The 16,848-nt window shown below is 42.9% G+C and overlaps 2 protein-coding genes across 5 annotated transcripts in view; both read left to right on the top strand.

Annotated features, from left to right (window-relative positions):
* The window catches only part of LOC143732378 (macrophage mannose receptor 1-like), a 32,839-nt gene extending 17,932 nt beyond the window's left edge, over nucleotides 1–14,907 (top strand). The window contains exon 5 of the transcript XR_013201100.1: nucleotides 12,694–14,907. The gene's annotated coding sequence lies outside the window, so the exon portion shown is untranslated. The remainder of the gene's footprint in view (nucleotides 1–12,693) is intronic.
* The window catches only part of LOC143732376 (macrophage mannose receptor 1-like), a 74,516-nt gene continuing 58,177 nt past the window's right edge, over nucleotides 510–16,848 (top strand). For 2 of the 4 annotated variants that reach the window (XM_077223388.1, XM_077223391.1), the window contains exons 1-3: nucleotides 510–914; nucleotides 10,024–10,428; nucleotides 10,540–10,701. In XM_077223388.1, the coding sequence (XP_077079503.1) occupies nucleotides 866–914; nucleotides 10,024–10,428; nucleotides 10,540–10,701 (616 nt within the window). In that variant the 5' untranslated portion in view covers nucleotides 510–865. Of the gene's footprint in view, nucleotides 915–8,764; nucleotides 9,180–10,023; nucleotides 10,429–10,539; nucleotides 10,702–12,025; nucleotides 12,701–16,848 lie in introns of those variants that run through there. The other 2 variants (XM_077223390.1, XM_077223389.1) reach the window with 2 other exon arrangements.

Here is a 16,848-nt window from a genome sequence, read left to right as displayed (position 1 = left end):
TGTTGCCAAATGTTTTGGCAGAGACATAAATTGTGTTTCGCACAAGTTTTCTGCTTCAGTTTTTGTGGTGTCGATTTACATCCTCTATTGAGCAGAGTGATCAGATTCATTTAAACTGCAAAAAGTTTATTTAGCAAAAAAAAAAAAAATAATTACCGGCTTGCATCATTTCACTAATCATCAGCACATGGTAAATTAGTCTTTTTAGTAAATTAGTAAAATCAACTATCAAGTTGGATTTTAAGAGCAGACTAATTGCTATAAAAGGAGGGATGTGCTTTCAAGTGCTTTCCATCATTGTGTTCAAGTGTTAGCAATGGTTATCTCCAAATGAAGAGGTGTAACCATCATCGTTTTGCATTAAATTGGCCTCACATACAAGAAAAATACTGCAAAGAACATTGCACCTGAAAGAACCACTTGGTTCGCCTGCAGTGTAGTAGGCTTCAGGACGCCCCAGTGTCCAGCAAGAGCCAGGACCGTCTCCTAATGAGGAGTCCTGGTGCAGCCCTGGTGTCAAGAAGGGCAGCAAAGAAGCCACTTCTCTCCAAGAAAAACATCAAGCGCTGACTAAAATTCTGCAGAAGACTGGTTATTTTCTTTGAGTAAGCCCCATTACGACTGTTTGGGACATCTGAAAAATTGATTGTACAGAGAAGAAAAGGGTGATACAAAGCTGATTATCAATTTGGAAATACAACAGAAATGTTAATGTTATAATGCTTGTCATAAAAGAGTCACTTCCGCTTTTCAGATCTACCGCATTTAACTTATTTTTACTTTCACAGAGGAAACCTGTTAAGTGTTAAGACTTGTAAGGCACGCATGTGTCTCAGAAAGCTGTAGCTCTCTAATCTATGACAGAATGATGAACCTGCTTTATATCCTTTTATTGGTCCTTTGGTCAGCTTTCAGTAATTGGATCACAAATGTATTGCCTTTTAAAGCCAGTGCATAATCTAATGACTTTAATCTTTAATCTATACATTTTAATTGCTTTTTTTATTGTGAATATGTGAACAGCTTGTAACGAAACTTAAAAAAAAACTTAAACAAGACCTTCCCAGACTTATAGGTTGTCTATGAAAGCCTGTAAACAGATTTTTATGTATTGTGATGAATAGGGAAATGATTGGAATTTAGGTGGGATTAATGTACACACCCCCTTAATCTAAATGAATGAGTGTTGCGTAATTAAATTAAAGAGTACAGCTGATGTGGGAGGAGTTGATGATTATTTAAGGATGTTTTGAGTACTGCTTGGGAGAAGTTCGGGGAGCTCTCACTTGTGGGGAAACGCTAGACGGCCGCTCGGGATAATTAGTGTCTCCGGCGGTGAAGATAGACAGTCAGTGGGGGGGGGGTGAAGATAGACAGTCAGTGGGGTGGGTGAAGATAGACAGTCAGTGGGGGGGGGGTGAAGATAGACAGTCAGTGGGGGGGGGTGAAGATAGACAGTCAGTGGGGGGGGTTGGGTGAAGATAGACAGTCAGTGGGGGGGGGGGGGGGAGGGTGAAGATAGACAGTCAGTGGGGGGGGGGTAAATGTGCTAGATAGTCAGGGACGCGACTTCGGGTTAGAAGAGCTCCTAATCGGTGTATCTGATAATTCCAAGCAACGGAGAGACTGGAGAAATTGATTCTGTCTGTCGAGTGACGCAACCGAAAGTTCCCTTTCGAGAGGTCTCTCCTATTGCGTAAGTAGCTTACGCTATGGGAAAACTCCTTTTCTCGAGAATACTGAAGTCTTTATGTAAAACGCATTGCATCTGCACAGCTGACAGCAATGAACGAAGGAAGCTCGGTCATTGGCTGTGCTGCGGCAACTTGCTCGAACCAATGACGGGGCGATTCTGAATGCGCGACCAATGAGCGTGCTTCGCGCCCGCGCGCGTCAGAGCCCGTCGAGATGGGCGTGGCCAAGAGCTATTTATTGGGCGCCCCGTCATGAGAGTTCTTTAGATTTAATCTCCTTCAGCGAACACCTTCTTCGCTGGATCCTCCGGATTATTGAAGCCTTCGCCGCCGTCGAAAAGCATACAAGCGGGATTGCTACGAGGACGTCGGCACCTTCAGCCGCCTTCGAAAGCCATCCTACTGAGCCATCCGGCGTGCCACACACGCAAGTATCTTTACATCTGTTCGCCCAGCGACACTTGTAAAAGAGCAAATTTCTGAGGCGTTGTTTCAAATGCCTTCCTGCGCGTCGTGCAGAGACCTTCTCCCGGACGGGGATCGTCACATCATCTGCGCTCACTGCCTGGGCCGGGACCACGCAGAAGCTGCTTTGACAAAGGGCGGATGCCCGGAATGTGATGACCTGGGTCTCTCCGCACTGCACTCCGCACTCCGCACTCCGCTTTCGCCGTGAGCGAGCCCATCGCCGCCACCCCTCTGTTTGAGCCGCACAAGAAAAAGCGCCGCTCACAGAGGCTTCCTGAACCTGAGCTCAGTGACGTCACGCCGAGCCAGTCTCCCCGTGCTTCACCGCCGCTCTTGCCTTCCCCACCGCCGGTTCAGTTCACCCAGCCGGACCTACACCCCTCTAGCAGAGCGGTGGGCCTTGTGACTTTCGGCGCGTCCGAGGACGATGGGGGAATAGATGACAGCTTGTCCATCGACGCTGCATCGGACGACTGGCCGGGCTCCACTCTCGACCCCGCCCCGTCGACGCTAGCTAGCACGAGCGGGGGCTCCACCATGGATACTGAGATTATCCGTGTCCTCTCTAAGGCCGTGGAAGACCTCGGGCTCGATTGGTCTTCTCCCGAAGAACCAACCCGGAGACGATTGGATGAGTGGTTTCTGCAGGGGCGCCAGCAGGCCCCTCGGCAAAGGCCTTCTCCCTTCTTCCCGGAAGTTCACGACAAACTCACCAAGTCGTGGAAAGCCCCCCACTCTGCGCGCTTAAAGCTTTCTTTTTCTTCTTCGCTCTCCTCTGTGGACGGCGCGAAGGAAAGAGGCTACGAGGGAACACCGCCCCTCGAGGAGGCCGTGGCCAATCATCTCTGCCCACCCTCCACCACCGGATGGAAAGCCAGAGCTTCCCACCCCTCGAAGCCCTGCCGCACTACTTCTGCTCTCGTCGGTCGCGCCTACGCCGCCGCCGGCCAAGCTGCATCAGCGCTTCACTCAATGGCGGTACTTCAAGTGTTCCAAGCCAAACTTCTCCGCTCTATGGACGAGTCTGGCCCCGAACCCGAAACCTTCAGGGACCTACGCAGCGCAACTGATATAGCTCTGCGAGCCACGAAGGCCACCGCCCAGTCTATTGGCCGTGCCATGGCTAATTTGACTGTTCTCGAGCGCCATCTGTGGTTAACTCTGACGGAGAAGAAGGACACGGATAAGGCGCCATTTCTCGACGCGCCTATCTCCACCAGCGGGCTGTTTGGACCGGCGGTTAAGGGTTTCGCCGAACGCTTCACTGAGGCCCAGAACGCTTCACAAGCTATGCGCCATTTCCTGCACAAGCGCTCCAGCTCATCGCAGAGCAGACAGAGACCGCTACAGCCGCAGCGGGCTAGAACAGCTCCCCAGCCTGCGCCTCAGGCTGACACTCGACGCCGCTCGCGCTCTCACAACCGCAAGCCGCCGTCTGAGCGACGGGGTCCTCGGCCCAAGATTGTGCTGAACCCTGAGCCTCGAAAGCCGTCCTAGCCACAGGAATTAGAAGAGAGAGTGCGTGTCTCGCAAAAGCCGGACCACTCTCTCTGCAAAAGCTCAAACATTACCCAGTCCCCTTACAGGCGGCTGGATATGTCCATACAGCAGTCAATGGGCCAGTCAAAGAGCTCGCTCACCTGCAAACAAACACCGTTTTTACGGCGACGCACAGAAAACACAAAAAGAGTCTTTTTCTGCCTGTGTCACTAAGGGTTCACATGTCCAGAAAAGTGTGCATTCCCAGATACTGTCAAAACAGTGCCAAATTCATTCCCAGCTCAGGCTGCACGCCCCATGAATGTAGATCACGTGCCTACGGTCATGTACGCACCACTATACACAAGCACTGTTCACACAGTTATAAATTCACCCCCAATAAAAGCGGGAAACATTATAAAAGTGACGAGTGTGCCTACCATTGTTTATGCACCCCCACTTATAAACACTGTCCTTACAGTGTCAAACACAACCCCAGCTCAGGCTGCGAGTTTTACAGACACAGCGCGCGCTGTTGTAATCACACACGCGCCCATTCACTCAGCTGCTCAGCGCGCGCCCGCGCCTCTGAGAGCCACGAGCTCAGGGGATTCGCTGGCCGGGTCCCTACGTCACAGCGGCCCGCCCCTAGCCTGTATTCAGCCCATATCTGTACACGCAGCGGCATGGGAAAACATTCCAGATATGCCGAAATGGGTATTGGATATAGTAAAGCACGGATACTCGCTCCAGTTCGCTCGCAGACCACCACGTTTTACGACTGTGGTCGAGACCAAAGTGAGAAAGGAGTGTTCACATGTTCTACGCACCGAGGTGCGCAAACTAATAGAAAAGGGCGCTGTGGAAACTGTTCCCCCCTCTATGAGTGAGGAAGGTTTTTACAGCCGCTATTTTCTCGTCCCGAAAAAGGATGGCGGTCTCCGCCCCATCCTAGATCTCAGACACCTGAACAAAGCACTAATGATTCGCTCGTTCAGAATGTTAACAACCAAGCATATCCTCGCGCAAGTACGCCCAGGAGATTGGTTTCTCTCAGTGGATCTGAAAGATGCTTACTTTCACATTCCAATAGCGCCTCATCACAGGCCGTTTCTAAGATTCGCTTTCGAGGGACAGTCTTACCAGTACACAGTACTTCCGTTCGGCCTGTCCCTGGCTCCCCGTACATTCACGAAATGTATGGATGCAGCACTTTCCCCCTTGAGACGAAGGTGAGTGCGAATACTGAATTATCTCGACGATTGGCTGGTCCTAGCACAATCAGAGAGTCAGTTAATAACACACAGATCTTGGATTATCAGCCATTTAGAATGCCTGGGTCTAAGAATCAATTTTGCAAAAAGCATACTATCTCCCAGCCAGAGGATTTCTTTCCTGGGAATAGTTCTAGACTCGATGCAAATGACAGCGCGTCTCTCATCAGAGCGCGCGCTCACCATCCGGCGCCTTGCAACATCATTCAGGGCGGGCGCGCGCGCCCCCGTCAAGCGGTTTCAGAGGATGCTCGGTCTCATGGCCTCAGCATCGGCTGTACTCCAGCTTGGATTGTTGCATATGCGCCCTCTCCAACGCTGGCTCAAGAGCCGCGTCCCTACTCACGCGTGGCGTTCGGGCCACCTTTTAATCAGAGCGAACCACGCATGTATAAAAGCAATGACGCACTGGAAAGCCGCCGACTGGTACCAGTCAGGCGTGAGTCTGGGTGTGAACACAAGGAGAAAGATGATAACGACAGATGCCTCCAAAATAGGTTGGGGGGCCCTTTACGAGGGCAGGCCTGTCTCCGGCTTTTGGTCAAACCCGGAAAAGCGCCTAAACATAAACTGTCTGGAGATGAAAGCGGTAGCTTTGGCAGCCCTGCTTCCACATCTAAAAAACGAGCACGGTCTGGTCCGAACGGACAACATGACGGTAGTGTCGTACATAAATCGCCAGGGTGGACTCAGGTCGAGCTCCATACATTCAATGGCCAGGAGACTCATTTTATGGTCCCAGCACAACTTGCGCTCGCTGAGAGCAGCGCATGTGCCAGGCGCCCTGAACCAGGGGGCAGAAATGCTATCCAGAGACAAGATTCTCCCAGGAGAATGGGCTCTCAACCCGCTGACGATTCAGTGGTTATGGAAAACCTTTGGCAAAGCGGAGATCGACCTCTTCGCTCCAAGGAGAACGCGCACTGCTCTCTTTTCTTCACGAAAAGCACGGACGCACTCGCCCAGAGCTGGCCGAGCCGCCCCTTATATCCCTTTCCCCCGATCGCGATGCTGCCACAGGTCATCAGTCGGGTCAGAGAGGAGCAAAACGCAGTGCTTCTGATAGCCCCACTCTGGAAGAACCAAACATGGTTTCCAGATCTGATGCAAATGCAATCTGCACCACGGCCGATTCCACTGAGGCCAGACCTCCTCAGTCAGGCCAGCGGAATGATATTTCATCCCCGCCCCGATCTGTGGGCCCTTCATGCATGGCCCCTCAACGGGTTCCCAGGAACCTCACGAGCGGAGCACTAAAAACCATTGCTGAGGCGCGGGCGCCCTCCACGAGACGCTTATATGCTCAGAAATGGAAAGTGTTCAGTGACTGGTGTAATGCCAAGGGCCTGAACCCTGAAACATGCGAGATTACGAACGTACTCGCTTTTCTACAAGGGCTTCTGGAGGCGGGCCGCACCCCCTCCACGCTCAAAGTATATGTGGCGGCCATCACAGCGTCACACGACCCTGTAATTGAACGTCCATTGGGAAGAAACGACCTAATTATTCGTTTCCTAAGGGGCGCTAGGAGGATGAACCCTTCACGCCCCCCCTCAGTGCCGATCTGGGACCTAGCTACTGTCCTAGTCGCTCTTAAGGGGCCCCCGTTCGAACCACTCCGAACCGTGCACCTTAAACAGCTCTCGCTTAAGACTGCGCTCTTGCTGGCACACGCCTCGGTCAAGAGAGTGGGCGACCTGCACGCGCTTTCGACAAGCGCTGCCTGCCTAGAATTCGGACCTAACGACTGCAGGGTCGTCCTCAGACCGAAACACGGGTATATTCCTAAAGTGCTCAACACTCCCTTCAGAGCACAGGTTATCTCCCTAACTGCGCTGTCGTCTCCAGCAGACGAACACGACGCTAATCTACTCTGCCCCGTTAGGGCTCTCAGAGTGTATTTGGAGCGTTCTGCCCTATTTAGACAGACAGAACAACTGTTTGTATGCTTTGGCGGCCGTACGAAAGGTTCCGCCGTTTCAAAGCAGAGAATCTCTCACTGGATAGTTGAGGCTATAGCACTGGCTTATGAAGATAAGGGACTTCAATGCCCCTGGGGAGTCAAAGCACACTCCACCAGGAGTGTGGCTTCTTCCTGGGCATGGTCGAGCGGGATACCGATCGAGGATATTTGTGCGGCGGCAGGCTGGGCCTCACCGTCCACATTTATAAGGTTCTACAACCTACAGGTCCCGACATTGCATTCCAATGTACTCAGCATGATGCTAGTTGAACTACGAGTTCGTATCTAGATTATGTATGTGCTTGTGTCACACTGAGCGCCTTCTAGCCGCTCTGTATTTTTTTTCCCACATATAAAGCTCGCCTCTGCCGGCTAGTTGGATGATAACTTTGCTTTTCAGCTCAGGCACCTGCCTCTGGCTATCATAAGGCGAAGTTCAGCATGCACGGCGTTTTGCATGGTGTTCCCATAGCGTAAGCTACTTACGCAATAGGAGAGACCTCTCGAAAGGGAACGACTCGGTTACTAACGTAACCTCGGTTCCCTGAGAGGAGGGAACGAGTATTGCGTAAGCTGCCGTGCTTGTGCTTGGTTAGTTCGCTTCAGTCGTTTTAACCTAAAGAACTCTCATGACGGGGCGCCCAATAAATAGCTCTTGGCCACGCCCATCTCGACGGGCTCTGACGCGCGCGGGCGCGAAGCGCGCTCATTGGTCGCGCATTCAGAGTCGCCCCGTCATTGGTTCGAGCAAGTTGCCGCAGCACAGCCAATGACGAGCTTCCTTCGTTCATTGCTGTCAGCTGTGCAGCTGCAATGCGTTTTACATAAAGACTTCAGTATTCTCGAGAAAAGGAGTTTTCCCATAGCGTAAGCTACTTACGCAATACTCGTTCCCTCCTCTCAGGGAACCGAGGTTACGTTAGTAACCGAGTCGGCTCCTGGGTATCCTCTTTGCTGGACGTGAGCCAGTCTGCATGCGGTCCACTGAATGGAGATTTCTTGTGTATCCTTCACGCCAGGACGTGAGCCCGTTGCTTGTGTACCAACATACTGAGCAATGGGGGTATTGTGTTTTAACCATTAATAAAGAGTTGTGTTAAACTGCCATCCTAGTGTGCTGGTCTCTGCCTCCCCTGAATATCGTGCGGTTGTTACAGTATAAAGGACTCGGGACGTTTTTACTGGGAAAATCAAAAGGATGTGACGTTAATGCATTCTCCCGAGAGCCTCTCTTCCGTTCAATGACACATGAAATGAATGCTTATACAATGTACAGGATAATGCAGAAAGAATTATTCTGTACTGTAATGTCAATGTGAAATGCAAAGAAAAGGGATTCATTTAAACTATATTCTCACATTGCTAGATCTACAGAACGTGAAAAATTGTCAAAATGCCTGTTTCGGTGAGTATCCCCGTAAACACAGTCGCTTATGGCTTAAGTGAATGTAAAAAAATTGCGAAAGAAAACGGATGCGTATCATTATATTGGATCTATGTATTCCATGTCTGTGGCATTAATTTTAATCAAACAACAAAATACAGGAAATTCCTTTTGTAGCTTTAACAAAGATTAATATTATACAGTGAAGAAGTGTTATTTTAAATTTGATTATTCCATTTCTGTACCTGAATACTACTGAAACTTACCTGAAAAACATTAAGCACTGTTTTTTTCATTTGTATCTTTGTTCTATTGTATTTATCTATGCTTGTAATTTGTTTCTTATTTTCTACGCAGATTCACTCCCTTACAATATCACCCCAATAATTCTACAATGATTAATTCTTTACAAATAGAGCTATTCATGACATCTGGTGAAGTTGTTTTTTATTCTGCAATACATTGCAGAAAAACAAAATATTGCAATGTCTTTTATTTCCAACATCTTGCAGTAGTTGCAAGAGCAGCACAAAGAATTTCAATATATTTCCCAATTCCTTCCTGTTACGTAAGCACAACATATAAAATGTTTAGGTTCAGAGTAAGAAGACACAATGCCTTTTTCTCTCCTTGCATTCTGGAGAAATCTTAATCCTTTGGGGCCTTCTTTCTCTATACTCTGATCTTCACAAACTTCATCTGTTAGATAAAATACTCTGGATATTATTACTTAGATTTATTTTTTGCTATTTCAATTTTCATATTTACTTGATTCATTTGTTTGTCATAATTTTACAAATTAAAATGTGTTATTCCTTATTTTAATTTGATCTCTGACATCATTTGCTCGTCTGCCTGGACTGCATCAAGAATGAACCTGCTTTATGTCTTTTTATTGGTCCTTTGCTCAGCTTTCAGTAAGTAGATCACATTTCTTTGCCTCAGATTTTGTCTATCTACTGTAAAGGTAGGAGTCCATAGAATTGTTGCTGTGTTTGAGTACGATTAAAATGAAAAAGCACTTCAAAATATTAATAGCATAATACTGCAACGCTCTACAGCAAAATCATTTATTTTTAAGGTAAAATTAGATTTAACTTGCACTGTCAGTGATATAAGCTGAGCTATTGCTCATGAAGCACCTTATTTTATAATCATAAAACTATCTGAGCTGTGTTTTGTGTCTCTTTGTATTCAGAGGCAGCTCTAATTATCTAATTCCCTACTGGTATTACAGCATGTAATTGAGCACATTTAGGGATGAAAATAGGAGGTGGAGTCCTCAGTACATATATGCAACTTTATTAACTCAAAATATCTGTTAATGTAAACACTGTCTAATAATAATGTATATCCAGAGATATTTAGCTACATGTTTATGAGGACATACTGTATATTAAGTGAAAATATGATCATATCTTCCATAGATGCACACAGATCCACAAATGCACGGGAATCCAGAAACAGCTTATGTGCAATAGATTCACACATGTACCGGAAGAATGTACACACTGTTTTCTACGCTTACAATACACAAATACACAAAAGTCATGATGTATGTGTAATGTAATGAACAAATAAATGCTAAAACATTTGTATTGAGATTATATTGAGACCAAAGACATGTTCCAAATTTTCCCATTATGAAGCAGGAAACCCCCTGTGTTACATTTAATTAGTAATAGACATTTTTCTCAACTTGAACTCATAATGAAATGTGCTGCCTATTACAGAGTCTGATATAATTTTTCATATATTCAGACAGTACCAGCTCTTTCCTCATCTACAACAAGGACCACAACAAATGTGTGTATGCCGCGAGTGCTACTGTAGTGCTGACTGCGCCATGCGACGCATCTTTCACAGCTCAGCGTTTCCAGTGGATATCCTCTTCACGAATCATCAGCCTCGCTTTTAGTCTCTGTTTGGGGGTCGAGAAGATCGAAGACAGGTCCAAAGTTATCCTTCTGCCCTGCAATGAATCTAACCCCAGACAAACCTGGGACTGTAAAGATGAGACCTTGCTCGTATTGAAGGGACATCCACTGCACTTGAACTATGGAGATTATGATGAGCCAAATGTGATGCTGTTTACTGGAACAGGTGATTGGAGTCGCTGGCTGATTTATGGGACCGACGAAAATTTGTGTTCTCGTGGATATCAAGGTATGACCAAAACAGCCATTAAGACCTTTATAATAATGGCTGCAAAATGTTAAATTAATATCCAATATGCCTATTAAGGATTTCCCTGTTTAATTTCTGTATGTTCTGCAGAGATGGCTAGTAATCCAAATGGGAAACCATGCTATTTCCCTTTTAAGTTTAATGGAGATGTGTACGCTGAGTGCACTGTGGATGGCAGGGGTGATGGCCAGCTGTGGTGTGCCACAGAAAATGATTTCGAAAAGGAAGAGTGGGGCTTCTGCCACCCAATAAGTAAGACAACACAACTATTCACTACGGAAACATCTCTATTTATTACTTAATGAACACCATAGACACTTTCTATAGCAGTGGTTCTAAACCAACCTCAAGATGACATTAAATGATTTCAAATAAGATAAAACAAGCATTCATAATATTTATTTTAGCTTTAAGTTATTTAAGTTAGCTGAATCAAAGTGGTGGATATTTTGTGGTGCTGTAAGGCTTTTTTGAATAATGCCTTAATTGTTTTGAGAGTATTTAATCTAGTTTAGAGAAATGTGTTGCATTTGGGGAACAACTTTTTCTACATAGCAGGGAATAAATAGGCATAATTAATTCAAATTAGTGATGTAATTAAGGGGCAAGCACTAAAGGTGTGAAGCACCTATTGTTTCCATTAATGTTATTTTCCCCCATCAGATCCTGTCGATGGTATGGCTAACACTGCCTGTGGGAGTTTAGTCATTAGAAAGTTTCTCTCTATGGAAATTATTTGCATTAAAAAAAACAATTGCGATTTGGGATGCAGCCTGTTGTTGTTTTTTCACCAAACCATTGCTTTTTTACATATATATATATATATATATATATATATATATATATATATATACACTGAACAAAATTATAAACGGAACACTTTTGTTTTTGCCCCCATTTTTCATGAGCTGAACTCAAAGATCTAAGACTTTTTCTATATACACAAAAGGCCTATTTCTTTCAAATATTGTTCACAAATCTGTCTAAATCTGTGTTATTGAGCACTTCTCCTTTGCCGAGATAATCCATCCACCTCACAGGTGTGGCATATCAAGATGCTGATTAGACAGCATGATTATTGCACAGGTGTGCCTTAGGCTGGCCACAATAAAAGACCACTCTAGAATGTGCAATTTTTTCACACAGCACAATGCCACAGATGTCGCAAGTTTTGAGGGAGCGTGCAACTGGCATGCTGACTGCAGGAATGTCCACCAGAGCTGTTGCCCGTGAATTGAATGTTCATTTCTCTATCGTTCAGCTCATGAAAAATGGGGGCAAAAACAAAACTGTTGCGTTTCAGTGTATATGCAAAGGAGGCCAAAAATAACTCAATTCGCACTCTGTTAACACACACTTTGACACATGCTTAAATGGACAAAACCACACAAAATTAAAATTGTCAAAATGGTCATTTTGGCAAGTGCTTACAAGAAAACAATGTTGAATGGCTGAAATTAATGGCTAAAATTGGAAGAAAAAAATCTTAGTTTAATAGTACTTAGTAAAAACATGCCATTAAACACAGTCTTTATGCTTTTTTAACATTAATTCATGTTGGTGTGTTTTATTTCAGATGCCCCAAAGCCCAACATCATAGTGTATAGACAGATGCAGGACCGAGAGCACGTGATCGTGATGTGTTCATTTGGCAGGAGGTTCACTAAGAGCTCTTTCCAGCTGTCAGTGGAGGGTGAACACAACTACACACTGATTAACCCACTGTGTTATTCAAATGAAAAGTGTGTGTTTGATGTGAAAGTGAGTCCACCTGTTTCATTCACCTGTGTGCACGAGATTAATTCTGTAGTGAACCGTCGCAGTGAGACTTACACAGATTATCATGAGGAAGGAGTATCTTTTTTCTACATCTGCTTTTCCTCCTCCATTGCTATTAGTCTCGTCATCATGACTGTGGCAGTGATTGTGACCCCCATCAGGAGCAAATAAAGGTGGTGTAACCAGTTACTCACAGTTAGATCACAATCTATAAATGAAAGTAATGTAAATGCATACACAATGTGCTGAGAGCATCTCTAAAATGCTTTGTTATGCAATTAATTTAATTTCGTTTCATTTCATTTCCTTACAAGAAGCTCAAAGACTAACTGGCAGGCTTTGGTTGTCTGAGCTGAAGATGCAAGTTTCTCTTCCTCAATCTTATTTCTGATGACGATAATGGCATTACATATGCATACAGATCTCAATATAGTTCCCTGCATGCGTCACACCAGTTGGTGTGAGATTAATTTTGACATGCAATGCTATTAAGATGTTGTGACTGTGTTTCTGATGAGTTTGTGTTCAGGATTAGATTTGATCATTCTTCAGCTTTAGTAGTTTTCCAGCACACACAGACTAACCCAGTGAATTCTTTCTACACGTTTGTTAACACGGACTCCATCAGCCACACCACAACTGTTACAGACAACAACTACATGGATAATTTAATAATCACAAGACTTTCTAAAGAAAGAAGAGCAGGCCTGAAGAGGAAAAACAAACTTTTACTGTAAAAGTATAAGTGAAAAATATGTGAATTATTCAATTAACCTTTCATATGTATATTATGTATGTACAGGTGAAACTCGAAAAATTAGAATATCCTGCAAAAGTTATAATTTTGATGATTATGGCTTACAGCTTATGAAAACCCCAAATTCAAAATCTCAAAAAATTAGAATATTACATGAAATCAATAAAAAAAAAAGAGGATTTTAAATGCAGAAATGTTGGCCCTCTGAAAAGTATAATCATCCATATGTATATAGTTATATATACTAAATATATTAGTTTCACTTTTTAATTTGAATTACTGAAACACATGAACTTTTGCACGATATTCTAATCTAATCGAGTTTCACCTGTATATGTATACTGCTGTTCAAAAGTTTGGGGTCGGTAAGATTTTTAATGTTTTTAAAAGAAGTCTCCTTTGCTCACCAAGGCTGCATTTATTTGATTAAAAATACAAAAACCCAGTAATATTGTGAAATATTATTTCAAAGTAAAACGGCTGTTTTCTATGTGAATAGTAAAGTGTAATTTATTCCTGTGATCAAAGCTGAATTTACAGCATCATTACTCCAGTCTTCAGTCACATGATCCTTCAGAAATCATTCTAATATGAATATTTGATGCTCAAGAAACATTTATGATTATTATCACTATTGAAAACAGTTGTGCTGCTTCATATTTTTGTGCAAACCGTGAACCATTTTTTTCAGGATTCTTTGAAAGTTCAAGAGAAAAGCATTTATTTAAAAAAGAAATATTTTGCATTATTATAAATGTCTTTAAAGTCACTTTTGATCAATTTAATGCGTCCTTTCTGAAGAAAAGTATTAATTTCTTTAAAAAAAAAAAAAAAAAATCGCATTGACCCCAAACTTTTGAATGGTTGTGTATATATAACCAGGGGTTCCCAATTCTAGTCCTCACTCCTCTCCGCTCTGCACTTTTTGTATGTCTCTCTTATCAAACACACCTGAATCAGATCATCAGATCATTAGAAGAGAGCTCCATCATTTGCTATATCCAGCAAAGTAAACCATCAGATTGAAGGGTGATTCTCACAAAACTGCAAGCTTTTTACAAGGTAAATTTAGGAGTCTTTCCAAAAAATGACACTTGGAGACACCAAAAGGACACCAAATAGCCAAATGATATTAGTCTATATAATTTATACATTTATCCACACCAAATCACCCATGAAAAAAACTTTTCAGAATGTGCACTGTATAGTATGTGTGCAGTGCAACAGCAAAGAGTTTATTTACATTTTAGACAAGTCGAGTTGTGATACAGAACAGCATTACAGAGAGATCCTAACTTTAGAATAAAGCAATAAGCTCCGTGAAGCAGTGATTTACAGTGAATTTAGAACAGCTAAGGGGGGTTGTTAGGCACACTTTTATAAAACGGTTACTCCATAAAAATATTCATTTTAATATTTTTTTTATTAAAAAAATAAACACCAGCAACAAAAAATATAACGTTATAACCCATTTATTCCTCCGCCAAGCAATGTAGTTCCAAAGAGGTTGCCAAGCAACACATGCAGCAACAAAGAATCACAAACGGCAGTTGTGCAGTAATACTAATGTAATGCGGTCACAGGTGTGTGTTTGTTGAGTAATTTACAAGGGCTTCAAACGAGGCTCAATCAGAATCTCCCCCCCACTTTGAAGTCAGTACCTGATTGCATAATCCTAACCCCTCCCCCAAAACAAATCCTAAACCTACCAATGCTAGAGGGGTAATAATTTGTTTGGGGTCGAAATTCAGCACAACGACGGAACAATCCATTTTATAATCCTATATTATCTGTTTGGTAACCATGGCATTTTCAGTTAGGACCTCATTTAGGACAAAAGCTATAACACAATGACATTTCTTAAGTGCATACTTACTGATGCTAAACTGTGCATACTGACTCAAGCATTCTTACTGATAGCCCTAATTATATTACTGTCACATGTGTGTCCTGTCTTGTGATGCACATGGGTGTTTTGTTACGGTGGGTAGTGGAGAATGGAAAAGAGGACTCAAGTGCGGAGTGAAATGAAAAGGTTTAATAAAACATAAAATAAAGAAACCAACAAAAGAAATCCAAGGTCTCAGAACTTAATCCAACACAGACATGGCAGAACAGGACAGGCACAGAACTCCACGCGACTTATGCTTTCTGTACACCTAAAGACTTTGAAAAGATTTAGAAAAGACTTTATAAGATTATCAGCTCACATCTAAAGACTTGGGTTCACAGTTTTTAGTCTCAGACTAAAGACTTGCGATAATATCAAACATGTTTGATATGAAAGACTAGAGAAAGACTGGCATAAATCGGGTCGCCGACTGCAGATTATCACCTCACATTTAACGATCGAGACGACGGGAGCGCGCCGAGACTCCAGTAAGATTCCCAAAGACTGCCGGTCTTTAGTCTGGGACTGTGAAAATCCTTTGGTGTACGCCCGGCATAACACACGTAACAATAACAACGAACAAGCACAGGAAAGCAAACACAGGTAGACTAAAAAGGGAGGCAAACAAAGGAGGGTAACGTGGAGGACTGGTGAGACATATAAACCAATAATCAGCTAACAAGGGGGAGGGACCAGACAATGACAAGAGCACATGTGCACACGCATGTGCATCACAAGACAGGACAGACATGTGACAATTACATGATTACTTTTTTTTAGGAAAAAATTTTAATTTGTTGAGATTTTCTATTATATTTTACATGATGCAGTTTTAGAACTGTGTATAGCAGCAACTTTATTTTCACATTAGGATGAATTGCTGTAACATACTTCATTTGTATGTTTAGATAAAAATGTCTTCTAAATGAATTAATATAAAAATAAATGCTTCACTTACTGCTGTAGCTTTAATTCCTCTCTACATCAGAGGGCAGTAGCTGTATGTTATATTACACAAATATTTTTTACATGAAGATCATAATGATAACTTGCATGAATTAGAGAATGTGAATTGCAGGTTAATTACAATTGATGATAGGCTACATGAACTAATATATACATACAAAATACAACATCACAAAAAAATGGATATGGTATTTCAGGAACTGGGAAATTAATATGACAAATAGTCCATTTATATAATTATCAGTATACTGTCAAAAGTACAAATATACTATCCTAGTTCTGATTTCTAACTATATCCAGCTAGATTTCTACTAGCTGTGGCTTAATACTGCCATAGGAGACTCTTTGAATCCTCTACTCTGCTTCACTATAAAGTTCTATAATATCAGACTATTCTAAAGGAGAATATCAAGATGTCAATCTGGAAGTACAGAAAAAAAAGTATTGCAGAAACAGTTCCTAGTGTGACGACATCATACCACAACATTTACACCAAGCCAAAACCATAGGCTATGTGTACATAAAGAACAAATGACATGTGTTAAAGTGTTGCAAAGTTAATGCAGTGCCACTGGAAACAATGATAATGGCCACTTCCTGAGCTCACAATTTGTGTAATAGGCCGTTTTACTTCTTCAAAATGTAATTTTTTGTGTGAGTGGTTTCTTTCCTTTTACATTTTCATACAACAATATTTGGTATATCTGTACTAATTAATTTATTCATGCTAACTTTTGCTACATTATATAACATAGGCCTTGTTTCTGAAAAACTACTTTTTTGCAATTAAAGTGAAGTAAAAACCCAAACATGCACAACATCCTTGGAAGCACAATGAAGTTTCTTCTTTTGCTGTTTAGCTCCTCAGCCTTACGTAAAACATGAGAATTTTGTGAATGCATTTTATAGAATAAGTAAATAAATTATGTATACTTTCACAAGTTGAATGAATTTCCAATGTTTCTTTTATCCAGAGAAATGTGCTATTTTGTATGAACCCTTTTAT

The sequence above is a fragment of the Siphateles boraxobius genome, unplaced genomic scaffold, assembly GCF_051911475.1.
Source record: "Siphateles boraxobius isolate OS27281-9 unplaced genomic scaffold, OSU_SipBor_1 9, whole genome shotgun sequence".
NCBI lineage: Eukaryota > Metazoa > Chordata > Actinopteri > Cypriniformes > Leuciscidae > Siphateles > Siphateles boraxobius.
Note: the sequence above shows the minus strand (reverse complement) of the source record. Positions and strands in the feature narration are given on the sequence as shown.